This window comes from Rhinopithecus roxellana, chromosome 19 (assembly GCF_007565055.1).
Source record: "Rhinopithecus roxellana isolate Shanxi Qingling chromosome 19, ASM756505v1, whole genome shotgun sequence".
NCBI classification, from domain to species: Eukaryota; Metazoa; Chordata; class Mammalia; order Primates; family Cercopithecidae; genus Rhinopithecus; species Rhinopithecus roxellana.
Window position 1 is genome coordinate 38582249 of NC_044567.1, and position 21873 is coordinate 38604121.

Consider the following 21873-nt stretch of genomic DNA (forward strand, 5'->3'; position numbering starts at 1 on the left):
ATTCAATTGTGTGGGTGTGCGCGTGTGCTGTCTGTGGGGGGTGTGTGTGCACATTCGCCCATGTGGGTGTGCACTGCTGCGGGTGTGTGGGTGTCTGCTTGTGCATGTCTACAGATGCATGTGCACATTTGATCATGTGGATGTGTGCGAGTGCACGTCTGCAGGTGTGCGCGCTTATGCATCTCTGCGGGTGTGTGTGTGCATTCTACTGTGTGGGTATGCGGGTGTGCACGTGCGCATATCTGTGGGTGTGTGTGCGCATTTGATTGTGTGGGTGTGCATGTGTGCTATCTGTAGGGGGGCACATTCAACTGTGTGGGTGTGCATCTCTGGGTGTGGGCACATTTGATTGGGTATGTGTGCATATCTGTGGGGGGTATGCATTCAGTTGTGTGGGTGTGCACGTGCACTATCTGTGGGTGTGTGCTCATTCGATCCTGTGTGTGTGCGTGTATGCATATCTGCAGGGGTGTGTACACACGTGATCGTGTGGGTGTGCACGTGTGCATATCCATGGGGGTGTGCACACTCGATTGTGCAGGTGTGCATGTGTACATACCTGCGGGTGTGTACACATTTGTGTTAGTGTGCATGTGTGCATATGTAGGGGGGTGTGCACATTTGTGTGGGTGTGTACGCATGCCATCTGTGGATGTGTGCACTTTCGATCCTGTGGGCGTGCACATGTGCATATCTGTGTGGAGGGGGTGCATATCTGATTAGATGTGTGCGTGTGCATCTCTGTGGTTGCATGAACATTCGATCACGTGTGCACGTGCATACATGTGGGGGTGTGTGCACACTAGATTCTGTGGGTGTGCATGTGTACATATCTGCGGGGGTGTGTGCACATTCGATTATGTGGGTGTGCACGTGTGCATATCTGTGGGGGTGTGTGCATTCGATTGTGTGGGTGTGCGCATGTGCATATCTGTGAGTGTATGCACATTCAATCGTGTACATGTCCACGTGTACATATCTGCGGGTGTGTGCATTTGTGTGGGTGTGCATATCTGTGAGTGTATGCACATTCAATCCTGTGGGTGTCCACATGCTCATATCTGTGGGGGGGTGTGCATTCGATTCTGTGGGTGTGCACGTGTGCCTGTGGGGGTGTGTACATTCAATTGTGTGGGTGTGCACATGTGCGTATCTGTGGGGGGCGCATTCAATCGTGTGGGTGTCCACATGTGCATATCTGCAGGTGTGTGTGTGCATTCGATTGTGTGGGTGTGTGCATGTGTGTATCTGTGAGTGTATGCACATTCAATCATGTGGGTGTCCACGTGTGCATATCTGCGGGTGTTCCTGTGCATTCGATTGTGTGGGTGTGCACATGTATCTGTGGGTGTACGCACATTCGATTGTGTGGGTGTGCACGTGTGCATATCTGTGGGAGTGAGTATGCGCATTCAACTGGGTGTGCACATGTCAACGTGCATGTGTCAGTGTAGGTGTACACATGTATGCACTTCTGCATCTGTGCATAAATGTGTGAGCGTGCATGTGTGCACATGGGTTTAAATCTGTGGTCAAGTACAGGCAAGTGCGAAGCACACCTTGGGTTATTCAAAGGCCATCCACAGGGTCCTCAGGCTTCAGAGTCCTTTAGGAGTGTGCGCTTCCGGAGCCTCAGCCCCTAAGGCTCTGGTTTTGAAAGGGTTATCTCCATCCCCATGTCCCCTCTCACAACAGCCCTTTCTCTCACTTTTCAAGAAAGGCAGCCTCTCACCCAACACACTGGAAACCATGCAGTGGGTGCTACAATAGGAACGGCTCCAGTGCCTGGGAAATGCTGCCCAATGCAGGCGGCTGTCAACGCATCACTTCCCAGGACTGAGGCCACCCTACTGAAGCTGCTTGGTGATGGAGCACAGAGGTCAGGCGTGAGCTTGGAAAAAGTTGAAACACCAGCATTGCTAAAGCAAAATTTCTGCCATTCCTAGCTACTTACATGAATAAGACTTCTTAGCACTTAAAACTAAAAGTAAAAATAGGGGCTGGGTGTGGTGGCTCACACCTGTAATCCCAGCACATTGAGAGGCCAAAACGGATGGATTGCTTGAGGTCAGGAGTTTGAGACCAGCCTGGGCAACGTCTTTACTAAAAATAATTGGCCAGTTGTGGTGGCACATGCCTGTGTTCCCAGCAATTCGGGAGGCTGAGGTGGGAGGATGGCCTGAGCCTGGGAGGCAGAGGTTGTAGTGAGCCATGATCACACTACTGCACTACAGCCTGGGTGACAGAATGAGACCCTTTCTCAAAAAAAAAGTAAAAACAGTACTGTTGCAGAACCTTGCCTTATTCTGCTTAAAAGCATGGCTCACAGCCAGGCACGGTGGCTCACACCCGTAATCCCAGCACTGTGGGAGGCCGAGGTGAGAGGACTGCTTGAGGCCAGGAGTTCAAGGAGTTCAAGACCTGTCTGGGCAACATAGGGAGGTCCCATCCCTACAAAAAACACAACAATTAGCTGAGCAATGTGGTGTTTGCCTGTAGTCCCAGCAACTTGAGAGGCTGAGGCAGGAGCATTGCTTGAGCCCAGGAGGTCAAGGCTGCAGTGAGCCAAGATCGTACCACTTCACTCCAGCCTGGGTGACAGAGCAAGAACCATCTCAAAAAATAAAAATAAAAAATAAAAACAAAAAAAGCTTGACTCATCAAAAGATAACTCAAACTAAACAGCTATCTTTTTAAGAGCTAAATTTCAACAAATGCTATTTTATGTTGGTTTGTACTAATAATTTGTTAAAACCCAACCTAGAAAAACTTCTAAATATCTAGCATCTTATGGCCACACAAAATGTAAAAGTTGAAGTTTACGTTCATGTTATTTTCTTTTGTTGCAGATAAATGACAGATCAATAAAGATTCTTAGGCACTGAAATACATCACATTAGGTAAAATGCTCTGGGAAAAAAGTAAATGGAAATACGGGCTTAAGAAGAAAAAGGAAGAACAAAATTTCTGTGAGAGAAAAACTTGCCTATGAAACTGTTTTTTAGATAGGGTCTCACTCTGTGGCCCAGGCTGGAGTACAGTGGTGCGATCGCAGCTCACTGCAGCCTCAACCTCCCTAGGCTCAAGTGATCCTCCCACCTCAGCCTCCCAAAGTGCTAGCAGTACAGGTATGAGACACGGCGCTCAGCCCTGTGAAATTTTTAATGAAGAATGGTAGATTATTCTACCTAGATTTCCCGGATTTATTTAGATGAGTGATGCAATCGTTTTATTTTAAAATGACAATACTCAGGATGGCAAATAGTTATTTGCAACTGGTTAGAGTTCTATAAAACCTGTAAGAGGGATACAGAGTTTGTCACAATTCCAAGGGGTATCTGAGGCCACTGCTTCAAGCTGTCCCTAAAGCAGCAGCAAGGGCACCAGCAGGCCCCCAGCCCTGTCGGGCACCCACCTCAGACAACCACTACTCCAGCCCAAAAGGCACACGGTCAGATGCAGAACCATAAACACAGGCACAGTGCTTACTCGCACACCTGGGCACTTCTGTTTATATACACCAGCATGTTTTGGCAAAGAACAAAAATATTACACCTCCAGCTTTCCAGAAACTAAACAGCCATGCAGGGAGCAGTGACAAGACATCACATGCCGTGGTCCACACTCAGGACCCAAAGCCTCACACCCTGCAGACAAGGAGCTCTCATGTCACACCCTCAAGAACACAGCCCTCCGTGTCAAAGGCCCAAAGATTCTGAGAACACCGTTTGATCGCTCACCAAAAGCACCAGGAATCATCTTAAATGACAAACAGGGAGAAGCAGGGGCAGCTGAGCGCCCTCCTGCAACTGGGCAGCGTGAGGGATCCCGCCCAGGCACAACGGTTGTGGCACAGGCTACATGTGCCTGATGCTTGGCGAGCTGCACTGTGAAAACTCTGCGCTCCAACACAATTCCTCCAAAGGCCATCTGCAATAGCTCACCCACTGCAACCAGGACAAGCCCTTTGTGTCTCTCTTTAAAAGCAAAATCAACTCCTAGAGCTTTACAGAAAAAAAAAAAACAAACATTTTTTACCTACACCACATTTCTGCATTTATGCATCACCCGACTTAAGAGCTAAACACTCATAATTTTTACATATAAAAAGTGATAAGCTCTCAAAAAGTTGAACACAGAATTACCGCATGACCCAGTAATTCCACTTTTGGGTATATACCCAAAGGAATTTAAAAAGGGGGTCTCAAACAGGTACTTGTACCCATGTCCATAGCAGCATTATTCACAATACCCAAAAGGTGGGAAAAACCCAAGTCTCCACTGACAAACGAATGGATGGAGAAAATATGGCCAGGTGCGGTGGTGCACACCTGCAATCACAGCTACTCGGGAGGCTGAGGTGGGAGGGTTACTCAAGCCCAGGAGCTGGAAGCTGTAGTGCATTATGATTGGGCCTGTGAATAGCCACTGCACTTCATTCTGGACAATACAGTGAGATCCCATCTTTAAAAAATAAATATATGGGCCAGGCACGGTGGCTCATGCCTGTAATCCCAGCACTTTGGGAGGCCGAGACAGGCAGATCACGAGGTCAGGAGATCAAGACCATCCTGGCTAACATGGTGAAACTCCATCTCTACTAAAAATACAAAAAGAATTAGCCAGGCGTGGTGGCGGGTGCCTGTAGTCCCAGCTACTCGGGAGGCTGAGGCAGGAGAATGGCGTGTACCCGGGAGGCAGAGCTTGCAGTGAGCCAAGATCGCGCCGCTGCACTCCAGCCTGGGAGACTGAGCAATACTCTGTCTCAAAAAAAAAAGTAAAAATAAAATAAATACATATATGGTATGTCCATACAATGGATCATTATTCAGATTATTCAGATTATCCTTGAAAACATGATGCTAAATAAAATAAGCCATACATGAAAGGCCAAATACTGTACAATTCCACTTGTGCAAGGTCTCTAACACAGGCAAAGTCCTTTTTCAAGCAGAAAGTAGACTAGAATTACAAAGGGTTGAAGGGAAGGAGAATCAGGGGCGAGCTACTTCTTAATCTGGGGTGATGAGAAGTTTTGGAACCAGACGATGGTGATGGTTGTACAAAAGTGAGAGTGTAATTAATGCCACTGGATTAATATGCTTAACAATTAAAAGAGCAAATTTGTTACATATATTTTACCACAATTTTCTAAGTAATAATAGAATATTCTAAAAACCATGGAATTATATATTTTAAAGGGGTGAATTATATGGTAGGTGAACTACATATCAATAAAGCTGAAAAAAAATAAAGGATCCCTGAATTCACACGTAAGACAAGATGCCGACAATGTCCTTTCGAAACGGTCTTAACAGGGGCCACTGCCGTCTGCCCCATCAGTGTTAACGCTCAGCCAAAATGCCACGTTCTACAGGGAGGGAGGGAGAACAGGGCGGAGCGCAACACAACACACACACATTCACGCAAGGAAAAAACACATTAACACAAAAAAATGAACAATCGGTCCATGTACTAAGTCAAAGACGTCTCATGCTTTTCATTTTCCTGAAAACCTGAAAGCTTAGAAGCCTACCAAGACTAAACAAGCCCACAAAAACAGGTGGGGAACTGGACACTGGGGCTGTGTCAGGACCAGCTCGGAGCTGACCTCTGCCAAGCCCCCCCCGATCACCTGGGAACTGAGGTACACAGGCCTGCGGCGGGGGAGCAGGGTCAGGCCAGGCCGCAGCCAGGGCTGGACAGACAGCAGGGTCCCCACAGGAGCCTGAGCCAGCCTCGGCACGGAGCCCCCATGGCTGCACCAGGGAGGGAGCGCCCTGTCCCTAGACCTCAGCTGGGGCTGCTCTCCTGGAACTCACCGTCCACCTCTGTACTCCAGAGGCTGTGAGGAGGCTCGGGTCCTCCACCCCTCCCCCTCTCAGAATCGGACTCCTCTCCTTAGAAAATATCCCTCTGAAGGAGCCTCTTCTGGTTTGCTTCCTTCCACGGCGGCTGCTTCTCCCCTTTTCTCCACCTCCCCATGCCAGTGAGCCCGGGGAACCTGGTTTGAGCTTTTCCACCCACTTCCCTTCCTCATATCACCCCCTCCTGTGTGAATTCACCCAGCCCATCACTTCGTAGACCATTTTTCTATGTGGAAAGCTCCAACACGGCACTCACTGACCTTCTTACCATCTCACTCTCTTTCACTGAATAGAACAGCAAATTCGTTGAGTTCAGAATCCTAAATACAGCATAAGTATTTCCTTTTCTCCTTCTTCACAGCTCTGGTCTCAATCCGAACCACGGGAAACACTGTGGCGGCTCCCAAACAGCCTCGCTGTTCCTTTCCACTGCGCTCCCGTGTATTCCCCAGTATCTGATTTTATGTCGAATAACTGCCAAACCCCTCACTGTCTTCCAAAGCCCTCTAGGATCGAGCCGCAGGCGCTTTTCTGTGCCCACTCTTCTCTCTTTCGGCCCCCAGCCCGTGCGAGCCTTCGTTCCTCTTTCTGAGGCGCTGCGGTCAGGAGTCCACCCTGCTTTACTCTTTCACGGTAGGAGCTCTCAGCGTAAATGCCGCCCCAGGAGGTCTTCTCCACGTCCTATTCAAGTCACTGCTTGGCCCAATCCCTGAAGATCTCACCGCCCTTGTCTATTTTCTTAACGACTTTATCCGTTCTCTGAAATCGCCCCCTTGTTTCCTTGTTTAACGTCTGAATCTCCCTCCAAACTCTGTCCCCTTCACTGTCACAGAAATGCTGTGTCCTCACGTCCTCACCTCCACTGCGAAGAGCACTAGGCACCAATCGCATTTGTCGTAGGAAGGACGTGCAGAGTTTTCGTCATCCAGAGAGAAAAACACGACGGTTTCTTTAGGAAAAGCCGGAAAACATAGTCCACAGGTGGGAATTAATCTACTGAATGGTGCTTTTAACAAGACCCCAATGCAGATGCAGCAACATCATCACAAGATGCTGCTTGTATGTCTTTGATGAACGCTGAGAGTGTGTGCACTAATGCAACTTTATATATTTTTCAAAATTTATAAAAATGTATTTAAAAATTTTTTCAAAACATTTTTTGTTTTGATAGGAGTTAGGCAGCCTGTATTTCCGACATGCAGGGCTTGCTACCTGGTGCAGGTTCACAGGGACCTTGAGCCTCCTAGCAGAAAAACAAACATGCTCTCCATTCTTCAGAAAGTTACAGGAAGGTTAGAATGGGCTTCTCTATGGCTGTGGGACACCAGACAATGACACTTTATAGGAAATGGGGCGACAGACTGCACCTTCTGGGGGAAGGGGTAGGCCTCCTTGAGAGAGGGCAGTGAAGGACCCCAGCCTGAGGACTGCATAGGGAGCTTCCTAAATTTGAGGGAAAGCATGAGAAAAGCTTTGTATATGCTAATTTAACAGAGACCTGCTTTAGCCACACAGTGTGAATAAACAGACCTACGTCACTAACACAGCCCTCAAATCTGTTACTTGGGAAACACATATGCAAAGATTTCTTCCTGTTTAGGCTTTAAAGCAAAGGTCAAGTGCTGGGAAGCAAGTGGAGCCACTGTGCTGAGTCTTAGACAAAGACTTTAAATCAACGGCTTTAAATACGCTCACAGATCTCAAGAGAACTGTGGACTAAGAACTAAAGGAGACCAAGAGAACAGCATTTAAACTAACATGGAATGTTGATAAAGAGAGAAATTATAAAAAGAGGCTGGGCACAGCAGTTCACTTCTATAATCCCAGCACTTTGGGAGGCCAAGGCAGGAAGATCACTTGAGTCCAAGAATTTGAAAGCAGCCTGGACAATAAAGTGAGATCCTGCTTCTACAATTTTTTTTTTTTTTTTTTTTTTTTGCAGTGCAGCAGGCCTGTAGTCTCAGCTGCTCAGGAGGCTGAGGTGGGAGAACTGCTTGGGCCAGGGAGGTTGAGGCTGCAGTAAGACGTGATCCTACCACTACACTCCAGCCTGGGTGACAGAGCAAGACTCTGTCTCAAAAAGAAATTATGAAAAGAGAAACTAAAGAGAAATTCTGGAACTGAGGACTCAAGAGCTGAAATGAGTGCAGATCCTAAGAGACTCCTAGGGCACCATCAAGCGTGCCAACATGTGTGTTAATGCAACAAGAGTCCCATAGGGAGAGGGAAGGGGCAGCAAAAATACCCCAAGAAACAATGACTGAAAACTTACCAAGTTTGATGAAAGACATGAATCTACACATCCAATCAGCTCAGAAAAACACCAAATGCTAGTTATTATTACCCAAATCAATACGCACAATTCTCATCAGTAAGGATAGCAAAGAAAATAGGTTTCATACAAAACGTCCAGAGAGATCAGAACACTTGACATTTTTCAGAAAGCAAAATACTGATGAAAAACACAAAACGCATGATTAGGAACACATGTATAAACTTTATCAAAATAGTACAGTTGGCTAGGCATGGTGGCTCACGCCTGTAATCCCAGCACTTTGGGAGGCCGAGGCGGGCAGATCCCTTGAGGTCAGGAGTTCGAGACCAGCCTGGCCAACATGGTGAAATCCAGTCTCTACTAAAAATTTAAAAATTATCCGGGCATGGTGGTGGGCGCCTATAATCCCAGCTACTCAGAAGACTAAGGCATGAGAATCGCTTGAATCGGGGAGACAGAGCTTTCAGTGAGCCAAGATGGCACCACTGCACTCTAGCCTGGGCAACAGAACAGAACAAAAAAAAAAAAAAAAGTAAAGTTAAACCAAATACATCCCCTCACCTGTGCTTCTTGCATCCAACAAGGGAAACCGTAAGGGCTCACAAACATTACATGAGCTTACTCATGGTGAGGAGTGCCCACTTCCTCCTGCTACAACAATAGAGGGGTTTAAAGAGGAGCCACAAAAAAAGGTGAAAAGACCTATGCCAGGACCACTCAAGAAAGTTCTGGAATTTGAATCACCTAAAATAAAGACCAAGTAGCCCTTTAACAATAGTCCTCAGAGCTGATGACGCAAGAGAAAAAACATGGCCCACTGTCCACAGGCCAAGGCAGGAGTATCGCTTGAGCGTAGCAGTGCAATCATGGCTCACTGCAGCCTCAACCTCCTGGGCTCAAACAGTTCTCCCACCTCAACCTCCTGAGTAGCTGGGACTGCACCCAACTACTTTTTAAAAACAAGTTGTGTAGAAACAGGATCTCACTTTGTTGCCCAGGCTGCTTTTGAATTTCTTTAAAAAATTAGCTGGGCATGGGGGTGTGCACAGAGTCGGAGACCTAGAAATAGGCTTACAGGACAACAGCTGGAGAGTGAGTGTGTGTGTGTGTGTGTGTGTGTTGCAGGAAGTCAGGGACCCCGAACAGAGGGACCAGCTGAAGCCATGGCAGAAGAATAAATTGTGAAGCTTTCATGGACACTTATCACTTCCCCAATCAATACCCTTGTGATTTTCTATGTCTCTCTTTACTTTAATCTCTTGATCCTGTCATCTTCGTAAGCTGAGGAGGATGTATGTCACCTCAGGACCCTGGGATGATTGTGTTAACTGCACAAATTGTTTGTAGAGCATGTGTGTTTGAACAATATGAAATCTGGGCACCTTAAAGAAAGAACAGGTTAACATCAATGTTCAGCGAACAAGGGAGATGGCTTTGGACTCTGACTTCCGGTGAGCCTGATGGAACAGAGCCATATTTCTCCTTTCAAAAGCAAATAGAAATATCGCTGAATTCTTTTTCTCAGCAAGGAACATCCCGAGAAAGAGAATGCGCCCTGAGGGTAGGTCTATGAACAGCCCCCTTGGAGGCAGCTGTCTTTTTTTTTTTTTTTTTTTTTTTTTTTTGAGACGGAGTCTCGCTCTGTCGCCCAGGCTGGAGTGCAGTGGCCAGATCTCAGCTCACTGCAAGCTCCGCCTCCCGGGTTTATGCCATTCTCCTGCCTCAGCCTCCCAAGTAGCTGGGACTACAGGCGCCCGCCACCTCGCCCGGCTAGTTTTTTGTATTTTTTAGTAGAGACGGGGTTTCACCGTGTTAGCCAGGATGGTCTCGATCTCCTGACCTTGTGATCCGCCCGCCTCGGCCTCCCAAAGTGCTGGGATTACAGGCTTGAGCCACCGCGCCCGGCCGAGGCAGCTGTCTTTTACGGTCGAAGCCGAAGGGATGAAATAAGCCCCAGTCTCCTGTAGCGCTCCCAGGCTTACTAGGACGAAGAAATTCCCACCTAATAAATTTTGGTCAGACCGGTTGTCTGCTCTCAAACCCTGTCTCCTGATAAGATGTTATCAATGACAATGCGTGCCCAAAACTCCATTAGCAATCTTAATCCCCCCACCCTGTCCTGTGCTCCCGCGATCTCACCCTGCCTCCACTTGCTTTGTGATACTTTATTACCTTGCGAAGCGTGTGATCTCTGTGGCCCACGCCCTGTTCCTGCTCCCCCCTTCTGAAAATCACTAATAAGAACTTGCTGGTTTTACGGCTCGGGGAGCATCAAGGGTCCTGCCGACATGTGGCGTCTCCCCCGACACCCAGCTTTAAACTTCTCTCTTTTGTGCTCTTTCCCTTTATTTCACAGACCAGCCAAGACGCTTACGGAAATAGAAAAGAGCCCGCGTGAAACATCGGGGGTGGGGTTTCCTGACTGTGTGTGTGTGTGTGTGTGTGTGTGTGTGTGTGTGTGTGTGTGTGTGTGTGTGTGTGTGTGTGTGTACGTACTGTATGTGTGGAGAAGAAGCAGCAGGATTCCCTAAAACGTAACCCAAAGAAAACGCGGTGCTTCTTTCCTGAGTCCAACGGGCAGAGTCCCCCTACTCAGAGAACTAAGGGCAGAAAGACCCAGGGTGCCTTCAAGGCAAACATGGCATCGCTGCTGGCCCACCTGACTTCCCTAGTTTTACTTCTTCCTCCTTTAGCACGCACCAATGAAGCTCCACGTTTCCTCTAAGACAAACAAAAGCTTTAGTCTCAAACATGCTCATCTGTATTGTCTTTCTAGAACATTTATTTGCCAAGTATTTGTTTTCGCTTTTTTTTTTTTTCTGAGACAGGATCTTGCTGTATTGCCCAGGCTGGAGTGTAGCGGTGCGATCTCAGTTCACTACAACCTCCGCCTCCCAGGTTCAAGCGATTAGTAGAGACGGGTTTTGCCATGTTGGCCAGGCTGGTCTCAAACTCCTGGCCTCAGGTGATCCCCCCACCGCGGCCTCCCAAAATGCCGGGATTATAGGAGTGAGCCGCCGTGCCCAGCCTGTTTTCACTTTTGAAACTAAACTGACAGAACCACAGTAACTCTCCAAGGAGACAAGGAGGTGCAGGGACAGCTCAGTCATGTGACATGGAGGAGGCCAAAGGACTGAGCATGAGCTGTGACTCCAGAAAGGCTTCCTGGCTCCCACACCTGCGTAGTTTGTTTGTTTGTTTAGAGATAGGGTCTCACTATGTTTTCCAGGCTGGTCTCAAATTCCTAGGCTCAAGTGATCCTCCTGCCTTTGCTTCCCAAGAGGCTAGGACTATAGGCACCGCCACCACACCGGGCTCCCAACTATAGCTTTATACAAACAACACGGCTCTCGGAGGAATGGTGTGAGGTCTAAAACAAAAACATAAAAAGTACGCTGCAAACACTCAACAAATGTTAGCCCTGTCACCTCCTGAGTTAGCCCCAAGATGGGATCTCTTCACCCCTGCCTGAAAGAACTCTCGCCCTGCCCAAAGACAACACAGCTTCTCCACATCCCACCAGGTACAGAATGGGGGCTGCAAAGAGGGTTCAGCTCACATGGAGGGCACCGCCAGGCAGGAGGGGCCAGCCAACCACGCGAAGGTCTTGGGCCAGTGTATTCCACATCACGTATCAGTTTCTGAACAATAGCTTTACCCTTTTTGTTTATGACGCCAATACCCACATCCTCTCTCTCCAGCTGCCTGGGGTCGGTGGGTGTTGCCATAAGACACAACAGCACACACACGAGCCAGTCGGGTCTTGTCTCCTTCGAGTGAACCTGCAGCTGGCTCCCCACAGGCAGGGACTTCATTCCATCCCGGCCACACATTCACACACATCTGGTGTCACAAATAAACATTACGCGTCACTTACTTCGGTGGAACAAAACATTAAATAAAAGCACAAGAGTACAACTTCACGGTTCTGGGGCAGGCAATGATTTCTCAGCTTTGACACCAGAAACACAAGAAAGAAAAGACTGATAAGCTGGACTTAATTAAAACTTAAAACCTGGGTCAAATATCACCATCAAAGACATGAAAACACACCAGGTACAGCCTATAATCCCAGCACTTTGGGAGGCTGAGGCAGGAGGATCACTCGAGGCCAGAAGTTCAAGACCAGCCTGGGCTACATAGTGAGACCCCATCTCTACAAAAAATTGTTTTAATTAGCCAGGCATGAAGGCCAGGTGCAGTGGCTCATGCCTGTAATCCCAGCACTTTGGGAGGCTGAGGCAGGGGAATCTCTTGAGCTCAGGAGTTCGAGACTAGCCTGGACAACATGGGAAAACCCCACCTCTACAAAAAATACAAAAATTAGCCGGGCATGGTGGCTCGCACCTGTAGCCCCAGCTACTTGGGGGGCTGAGGTAGGCGGATCGCTTGAGCCTGAGAGGTGGAGGCTGCAGTGAGCCGAGATCACGCCACTGCACTCCAGCCTGGGCGATGGGAATGAGATCCTGTCTCAAAAAAAGAAAAAAAATTAGCCAGGCGTAGTGGTGAGCCCCTGTAGTCCCAACTACTCGGGAAGCTAAGGTGGGAACATGGCTTGAGCCCAGGAGATCACGGTGGCAGCGAGCTGTGGTGGGGCCGCTGCACTCTAGCCTGGGCAATGGAGCGAGACCGTGTCCATCAGTCAATAGGAAGTGAAAAGGCAGCCAGGGAATGCAATAAAACATTTACAAATCATATATCCAATATGAGACGTATACCCAGAATACATAAACAACTCTTTCTTACAACAACAATTTAAAAAATAGTAATTTTTTAAATGAGTAAAGAACTTGAACAGACATTTCTCCAAAGAAGACATACAAATGGACAAACACAGAAAATGCTCAGTGTTATCAGTCGTTAGGGAAAAGCAAATGAAAAGCACAAGGTGGCACCCCACACTCACTAGGACGGCTTTTTTTTTTTTTTTTTTTTAAAGAAGCAGGGGGCAAGTGCGGTGGCTCATGCCTGTATTCCCAACACTCAGGGAGGCCAAGGCGGGCGGACAGCTTGAGCTGAGGAGTTCAAGACCAGCCTGGGCAATGCGGTGAAGTCCTGTATCTAACAAAACTAAAAACAATCTGGCGTGGTGGTGCGCACCAGTGGTCCTAGCTACTCAGGAGGCTGAGGTGGGAGGATCGCCTGGTCCTGGGAGGCGGAGATTACAGTGAGCAGAGATTGCATCACGGCACTCCAGCCTGGGCAGCAAAGTGAAACCCGGTCCAAAAAAAAAAAGATAAAAACAAGTGTTGGTGAGGATCAGAGAAACAGAACCCTCAAACACTGGAGGCAGGAATGTGAAATGGTGCAATCATTTTGGAAAAAGTGTGGCAGTTTCTCAGAAAGTTAAACACGGAGTCACCGTATGACCCAGCATTGCTACTTCTAGGTCTATATTGAACATCCACTCAAAAACGTGTACACAATGTTCACGGCAGCATTATCCTAACAGTGAAAGGTGGAAACCACCCAGAGCCCCGTCAGCTGACGAACCAGATGGATAAACGTGGTGTGTGGTGCATTGACACAGCAGGACGAGGCTCTGCCACAGGAAGGAAGGAGGCACTCCACAGGCTACCACACAGAGGAGCTCAGTGGAAGAATTCACACACCAAAGATCACACGTTATAGGTTCCACTTTTACGAAATGTCTATAAAAGACAAATTCCCAGAGACACTGCAGATGTGGCTGCCGGGGCGAGGGTGCTGGGGAGAGTGCAGTGAGTTCTTAAACACAGGGTTTCCTTCGGAGGCAATGAAAATGTTCAGGAATTAAATTACGGCGATAGCTGCACAACTCTGTAAATACACAAAACCACTTCATTGTGCACTTCAGTGAGTGCATTTCATGGTATGTAAATTAAACTCAATAAAGTGGTCTAAAAATTAAAGAAGTCTGAAAAAAAAATAAGCAGAAACATTAAAAAAGAACTGCCGGCTCTACAAGCTCTCCCCACACATCACAATGCCAAGTGCAAAGCAGTCGCTTCAGACGCCACCACAGCTCCGCACCGGGAAGACGCGGGGCCACCACATCTCAGGCGTCTTTATTTTGGACAGAATAAAGTGTCTGTGGTGAGGCCCTCTCAGGATGGGCCCCCACTCAATCCTGTACAGACATCCTTTCCTTCCTGCCTGCAGAGGGCACTGCCAGCCACACCCAGGGACTGTCCCCACCAAACACAGACGGGGCTGCGTGTGGCTGCTGCGCAACAGCTGGTCTGCGGCAGTGCCCCTGCATCTGCCACGCTGCGCCCTGTCCCCGCCGTGCCTCTGCATCTGCCACGCTGCACCCTCTGCCCCCGCCGTGCCCCTGCGTCTGCCACGCTGCGCCCTCTGCCCCCGCTGTGCCTCTGCATCTGCCATGCTGTGCCCTCTGTCCCCACCCCACCGCTGGCCACTGCAGAGCTCCTCTACCCTCCACCCCAGTTCCCACCCTGGTTTCAAGCTGGCATAAGCCTCATCTCCAGGGAGCACCACGTCACTCCAGGTGGCCTAGGATGCTGCCAGGGGTACCTGGTTCTAGAACTGAAGCAGATGCCACTGCATGTGTCCTTAAGGGGCAACAACGTCCCTCAAGAATGAAAACTGGTTATGGGGAGTAAGAAAATCAGACATTACAAGGATTCGTGGCCCTCCAAAACCAGGTACACAGGGTAATCTGTGGCATTAAAATTTCACAGCAGAAAAAAGAGGCAATTAGGAAATTACGAAGGCCGATGTGAGAAAAAGGTGGACAGCCCTTGTTCTCAAGCTCTTCTGTGTGTGCCTGCAGCAGGGCCACACCGCGGAGATGGGATCAGACGAAGGGCCGCAGACTGCCACGGATGGACAGCCTTGGTGACACAACTGACTGTGCTTCAGCTACTCACCATCCACGAGTCGAGACGGCAGCAACAGGCCTCTCCTGCCCAGCTCTGCCAACGCCAGACATCCCCCGTGCCATGCCTTGTCGGTCTCCTGGAAACTGAGAGCAACAAAGATCCTGAGACCACAGCTCACGTGTCAGTTTTTGGTTCAAAGCCCACAGCATGGCAAGGAGCACAGCTTGGCAAGTCCATAACCTGCACCTGTAAGGCACAATAAAACCTATACATAAGTTTTTAAAGTATCAAGGCTGGGCACAGCAGCTCACGTCTACAATCCCAGCAACCTGGAAGGCTGAGGCAGGAGAATCACTTGAACCAGGGAGGCGGAGGTTGCAGTGAGCTGAGATCGCGCCACTGCACTCCAGCCTGGGTGACAGGGCGAGACTCCATCTCAAAATAAAAAAATAATCAGATGGGTGAAGAAATAACACACTGTGACTGAGTACAAAGACAACAGTCGTGCCCACCCCAGGGCCTCTTCAGATCTCCTGAGAGTGAGGACAAGTCTTGGTCAGTCCCCAAACAAAGAGACCGTCCCATCCGTGCCATTCCAGGTGAGGTTTCCCCACCACAACGGTATCACTCCAAGTACGGGCAACACCCATGCTCCCATAGAAAGAAACAAGATACTTCAGAAAAGTATTAATTAATAAACTATTAAAAGTATAAAAGTATTAGAAGTATTAAAACAGGAATCCTAGCACAGGAAGATGCCAGTAGAAAAGGCAGCAGGAAGACACCCCACTGTTCAGTCAAGTTCAAAATTAAAAGCTAGAATAATGAATTGGCATTTCGAGATTTTTCACAGTACTTGAAATATGAACTTTTAATGAACAACTGCAATGCCCATTGATCAAGTCATAATATTTTATATTTACTAATTTCCCTGGGGTGGTTCAGAAGCTTTGCTGAGGCTTTCACTGATTCTAATTAAATTGATTTGACAGCAAAGAAATGTTTAGGAAAACCCACTAAGTTGTATGACTAGCTGGCAATCAACAGGGACAAGAACACTTAGGAAAATCGGAGAGAGTGCCTGTCCACCCGGCGGCTGCCTCGCCTGTGGCGTGTCCGGCCCGGAGGAGAAGAGGGGCTGAGACAGACACCAGCTGCTCCTCAGAGCTCACTGTCACTGACTGCCTCAACCACAACTACACTTTTTCCAAGTTCCAGGTGTTTTACTGTCTGCCCAGAGGCTCCATGAGCCCGTGCGTATTTTCACATCAGCACTTGTGTCCTTCAGGGTTTTCACTGGAGAAAGATGCTTCACACCTTTCACAAAGATTTAGTGACATCCGAACAAACTTGACAAAATACCAAGGTTACCGTGACTTAAAAATACCAAAACAAATGCCTGTCAGGCCAATGTCTACTTCCAAATCAGACGTGTTCACTGCGGCATGGTGGTGAGGGCGGCAGGGTCCAGGGGTGCCGTCCATGCATGAGGCTCGCCTGAGAGGCCCAGCCCCACCGCAGCACCGCCGAACCGGAGAGGGGGCCCTGGCCATGGACACCAGGGGCAAGAAGCCAAGCAGCTGGGGGCGAGTTCCTGCCCCAGATCCAAGCTGAAGGCACTCCTGGGCGCACAGGGAGGTCTCGGGAGGGAAGACAACAGAAAGTGGTGGAAGCTATGAGTGGGAGAGGAACAGAGAGAGTCGCAGGTACATGGGTCTCAGATTACCAAGTGCAAGGGGAACAGCACTAACGTACAATGGCCTCAAAGATGCGTTTGGTGGAAAAGTGTGACAAGCACAAGGGAACAGCACTAACACACAACGGCCTCAAAGATGCGTTTGGTGGAGAAGTGTGACAAGCGCAAGGGGAACGGCACTAACGTACACTGGCCTCCAAGATGCGTTTGGTGGAGAAGTGTGACAAACAAGCCACTATCTGTGCAAAATGAAAGAAATCATTTGAGCCAGGCACAGGGCTCAGGTCTATAGTCCCAGGACTTTGGGAGACCGAGGCAAGAGGATTGCTTGAGGTCAGGAGTTCAAGACTAGTCTGGGCAACATAGCAAGACTCCATCTCTAGAAAAATAAAATAAAATAATTAGCCGGGTATGGTGGCACACACCTGTAGTCCTAGCTATGCAGAGGCTGAGGCGGGAGGATCACTTGAACTCAGGGGGTAGAGGCCGCAGTGAGCTACCATGGTGCCCGAGCAACAGAGCAAGACCCCATCTCTAAAAACAAAACAGCCAGGCGCGGTGGCTCATGCCTGTAATCCCAGCACTTCTGGAGGCTGAGGAGGGCGGATCACAAGGTCAGGAGATCGAGACCAGACTGGCCAACATGGTGAAACCCCATCTCTACTAAAATACAAAAAATTAGCCGGGCGTGGTGGCAGCGCCTGTAGTCCCAGCTGCTCAGGAGGCTGCAGCAGAGGAATGGCTTAAACCCAGGAGACGGAGATCACAGTGAGCCGAGACCCCGCCACTGCACTCCAGGCTGGTGACAGAGCAAGACTCCATCTCAGAAACAAACCAAGAAAACCTCTGTACCCATCACACCTGCATCAGTTCCCAGAGGGATGAGGGATGAGGAACGGGTGCCCGAGGTCACTGCGGAGGTGGGAGGGCTCCGGGGTCTGGGAAGGCTGTCTTCTTCCCTTCAGTTTCAATTCTGAACTAACATATCACCCAGTCTAAAACCTCAGTGAAACTGTAAAGCTGGAGCAGGAAGGAATCCATGTGGTGAGGCTCCTGCTGACACGGGGTGGGGGCGGGTGGCAGGGGCACAGCATGGTGCCATGGCTTCCAAACGCTCCACACCAAGTGTCTCAGAAGACGCTCGGGCAAGTCAGCAGGACCCACAGCTGGGCCTGGGCACAGGTTCAGTAGGTTTGCTCATGGGAGAACCCAATGGGGTTGGCACAGACACAGACACACTCCTCTCCAAGGCACCCTGCTTCTGCTCACTGCTCGGAAAACATGACCCACATCTGACACATTGTTTCCTGTGCTCCTGAAACTGTCACTGAGCAGGCTGGAAGCTAAGTGCACAAGAAATCTGCTCCAGAAGGAAAACAAGACTTTGTGGACAGCTGCCGGAGCTGTCCCTGGTGACTCACAGGCAGCACGAACTAGAGCCTCCGAAGTGCTGACAGCACAGCTTTCTCCACGGTGTCCGGGCTAATGCAGAGCAACAGCACACCTGGGGTCCTGAGCAAGCTGAACGCCTGTCCTCCACCCTCCGCTTCTGAAACTGGGAGACATTTACACAAGCACACCCGGGGTCCTGAGCAAGCTGGACGCCTGTCCTCCACCCTCCGCTTCTGAAACTGGGAGACATTTACACAAGCACACCCGGGGTCCTGAGCAAGCTGGACGCCTGTCCTCCACCCTCCGCTTCTGAAACTGGGAGACATTTACACAAGCACACCCGGGGTCCTGAGCAAGCTGGACGCCTGTCCTCCGCCCTCCGCTTCTGAAACTGGGAGACATTTACACAAGCACACCCGGGGTCCTGAGCAAGCTGGACGCCTGTCCTCCGCCCTCCGCTTCTGAAACTGGGAGACATTTACACAAGCACACCCGGGGTCCTGAGCAAGCTGGACGCCTGTCCTCCGCCCTCCGCTTCTGAAACTGGGAGACATTTACACAAGCACACCCGGGGTCCTGAGCAAGCTGGACGCCTGTCCTCCACCCTCCGCTTCTGAAACTGGGAGAGACATATTTACACAAGCACACCCGGAGTCCTGAGCAAGCTGGACCCCTGTCCTCCGCCCTCCGCTTCTGAAACTGGGAGAGACATATTTACACAAGCAAAAATGGAGTCCTAAGCAAACTGGACGCCTGTTCTCGGTCCTCTGCTTCCGAAACTGGGAGAGACATTTACACAAGCAAAAGGAAGAATCCCTGGGGAGGTCAGAGATCGATGCCTCATACGTGTGACCACACCAGGGCTGGTCTGCAGGCCCCAGGTTGAAACCCCAGGCCCTGCCACCTGCACATTCCAGCCCACACCTCTACCACCCACAAGCCATACGGCCCCAAGGCTCAACTCCCTGAAGGCTGACAAGACAAATGTAGCACAGCACACGTGGCTGTCTAAATTCAGTTTTGTTCTGAGACCGGGTCTCACTCTGTTGCCCAGTCTGGAGCAGTGGCATCATAATGACTCACTGAATCCTCGAACTCCTGGCTTCAAGTGATCCTCCCACCTCAGCCTCCCAAGTAGCTGGGACCACATTCAACCAATTTTTTAACTCTTTGTAGAGATGGGGTTTCCCTTTGTTGCCCAGGCTGGTCTCGAATTCATAGGCTGAAGCAGTCCTCCCACTTTGGCCTCCCAAAGCCTCACATTTCACTAAAATGAAATCCAACTTCGAACTCAGGCCTTGGTCACACCAGCCTCACCGTAAGGTCTGAGTGATACACGTGGCTAACGGGCAGGTGAGGGGCAGACCCAAACCTCCCACAGAGGCTGGCTATTGGAGCAGCCCCAACTCACTCAACAGAGCTTTTCCTTTCAGAACAAACATCTACACGGGTATATGTCTAAACTGACTCTCTTTCCCTTAAGGTTTTTAAATAGAATGGAGTTGACAAAAGCAACATACCAGAAATAACAAGAGTTCTCAAGTTTAACTTCAAAAGGGGGAAAAAAGAGCTTCTGGAGTTCTGACAAACAGCTCAATGAAAATAAAGCATGAAGGGGTATAAGGAAAGCCAGGGTTTCTCAACTCAGGGTCAGGCCCACCCACCTCCCCGGCTCTTCTCACATACCTGAAGCAGTCCAGCACAGACCCAACCACATCATCCGCCAGGGCTTTGGGAAGCCTGCCAGCCATCCTACCGATGCTGAAAGAGAAACACAGCAATCCGTGAGGGGCACCAAGCTGTCGCCAAGGGCATGCGTGACATGTGTGAATGGCCTGAACAAACACCCTTTCCTCCAGAGACCAGGAGAGAAGGGGCCAACTCCAGGCAAGCCTACACCCTGCTCGGAGCCCCCATGGTAAAATATGCTGAAGGGTAAAGCAGCCTGCACATGTCGAGGCCAGCCAAAGGGGACAAGTGAGCACACGGAGCACGGGGCAGGTCACCATGTACCACCGTGACGCGGACACCGCAGGTCACCAGTGACGGCTGAGGGCAGTGAGGCAGCAGGCAAACGCTGAGGGCTTCACCTTGACCCTCCCTACTGGAGCAGGGCTTCCTCTGTGCCGCCCCAAATGCTGACTGCGCAGGTTCCCCTCAGGCCAGGTGAGATGGGCTCACGGCCCCACATGGAGGCCGCCTGGGGCTGGCTCACAGGGTCCAAGTCCCTGGAGATGGCCCCGTGGTGAAGGTCCTGGCCAGAGGCCTCCAGGAAGGACCCTGGGAAGGGAAGGCCTGCCCAGCCTCTCACTGTGTGGGCCCACCATATTCAACCAGACAAGGCTCTGGGCTGAGAAGCCATCCCCTGTGAATAGCAACACAAAGGCCTATGTGAGCCCCTGCAGCCCTGTGGAGCTCCTCCTAGAGCTCATGGTATGGACTGACCCAGCACAGATGCACGGGAGAGCAAGGGCAAAAACCAGCCTCCCCATCCCCCAGCATCTGCTGGCCCCTCTACCTGCCTCATCCCCCAGCACCTGCCGGCCCCTGCATCTGCCTTGTCCCCTCCACAGCAGGGGCCTCCCTGACACCTCAGCACCTGCCAGTCCCTGCACCTGCCTCATCCGTTCCACAGCAGGGGCCTCTCTGCCTCTCAGCACCTGCCAGCCCCTGCACCTGCCTCATTCCCTCCACAGAAGGGACCTCCGACACCTCAGCACCTTCTTCATGTGTATCGCTGTCTCTGCACAGCCCAAGCCCACAGGGCCACCGGCTCCTCCAGGCCAGGGCTCCACCTGCTGTGCTCAAGGCCGGGCCCTACTGGATCTGCCCCACGACCTCCACTGAGGCCCAGGGTGCAGGGTGCGTGTCGGCTCCCACTGGTATGACAGGTGTGAGTGAGGGGTGAGTGAGGGGCTGGCACCTCGCTCACCCCACAAAAGAGGGCTCTTCCCTGAGCACCATCACTGTAGGAGCCGTGACCCCCATCTGTGGGGAACGACAGGTAGGGGGCACAGTGAGGAGGATGTGGAAAAACAAGGGAACACTTTGAAGATGAACAGGTAAACCTGGCCTGCTCGTGACCCGGCAGGGCCAGCCAGAGGCAGGAGGAGGAGGAGCCTAAAGCTCCGCCTTGGAAACCATCTTCACGCCAACGCATAAAGTAACACACAATAAGTTGGAGGGGGCTGCGGAGGAGGCCGCGACTCCGAAGTTGTCAGGGATTTGTAGCTGTTGAATCGCACTTGAGAGGCTGGTCCACTCCCGAGGGTGCTTCTGCGGCCGCGGACACCTACCCTTTGGCTGCAGACCACCGTACAACGGTGTCCTTGTCCTTCAGTCCGACCAGCAGCTGCTCTGTAGGAAGAAGAAGGTGATGCACGACAGAGTCCGCACAAAGTTCCTAGTTTCCCAGCTGTAAGGTGACCCATCCTGTATGCTACTCAGTGCATACAATGAAGGGAGTGACATTAACAATACTAATTTTAATGACAGGAAAAGAACATTTCCTTCTGTCCGTTCTCAAATAATCACATACAGCCAAGTTCCTAAGTTCTCTGTTCCTAAGAAACAGATCTACCCCATCAAAGCAGGCGACAGGGAGCAGCTGCCTGCCTGCCCCCAGGTGAAGGCCAACATCAAGGGCCCCACCCAGGCCAGGGGAAGGGCCCGCAGCTCAGGGGTGACCAAAGTGGGCTGGGAAGCTTCCAGAGAAAACCCCTGGCCAGCAGCTGCACAAAGACGTCTCTCCCAGGGACCAGGCCTTGGCGGCAGGCTGAACTTCTAAGAACCACACAGAAGCCTAGAGGATGCAGGGAG

At 50.4% G+C, this 21873-nt stretch overlaps 1 protein-coding gene across 1 annotated transcript in view; it reads right to left on the reverse strand.

Annotated features, from left to right (window-relative positions):
• Positions 1–21873, reverse strand: part of TBCD (tubulin folding cofactor D) — a 220329-nt gene that overhangs the window by 145906 nt on the left and 52550 nt on the right. Inside the window, exons 11-13 of the mRNA XM_010354383.2 lie at positions 21351–21411; positions 19741–19815; positions 15015–15109 (exon numbers count right to left, since the gene is read on the reverse strand). Of these exons, the coding sequence (XP_010352685.1) occupies positions 15015–15109; positions 19741–19815; positions 21351–21411 (231 nt within the window). The remainder of the gene's footprint in view (positions 1–15014; positions 15110–19740; positions 19816–21350; positions 21412–21873) is intronic.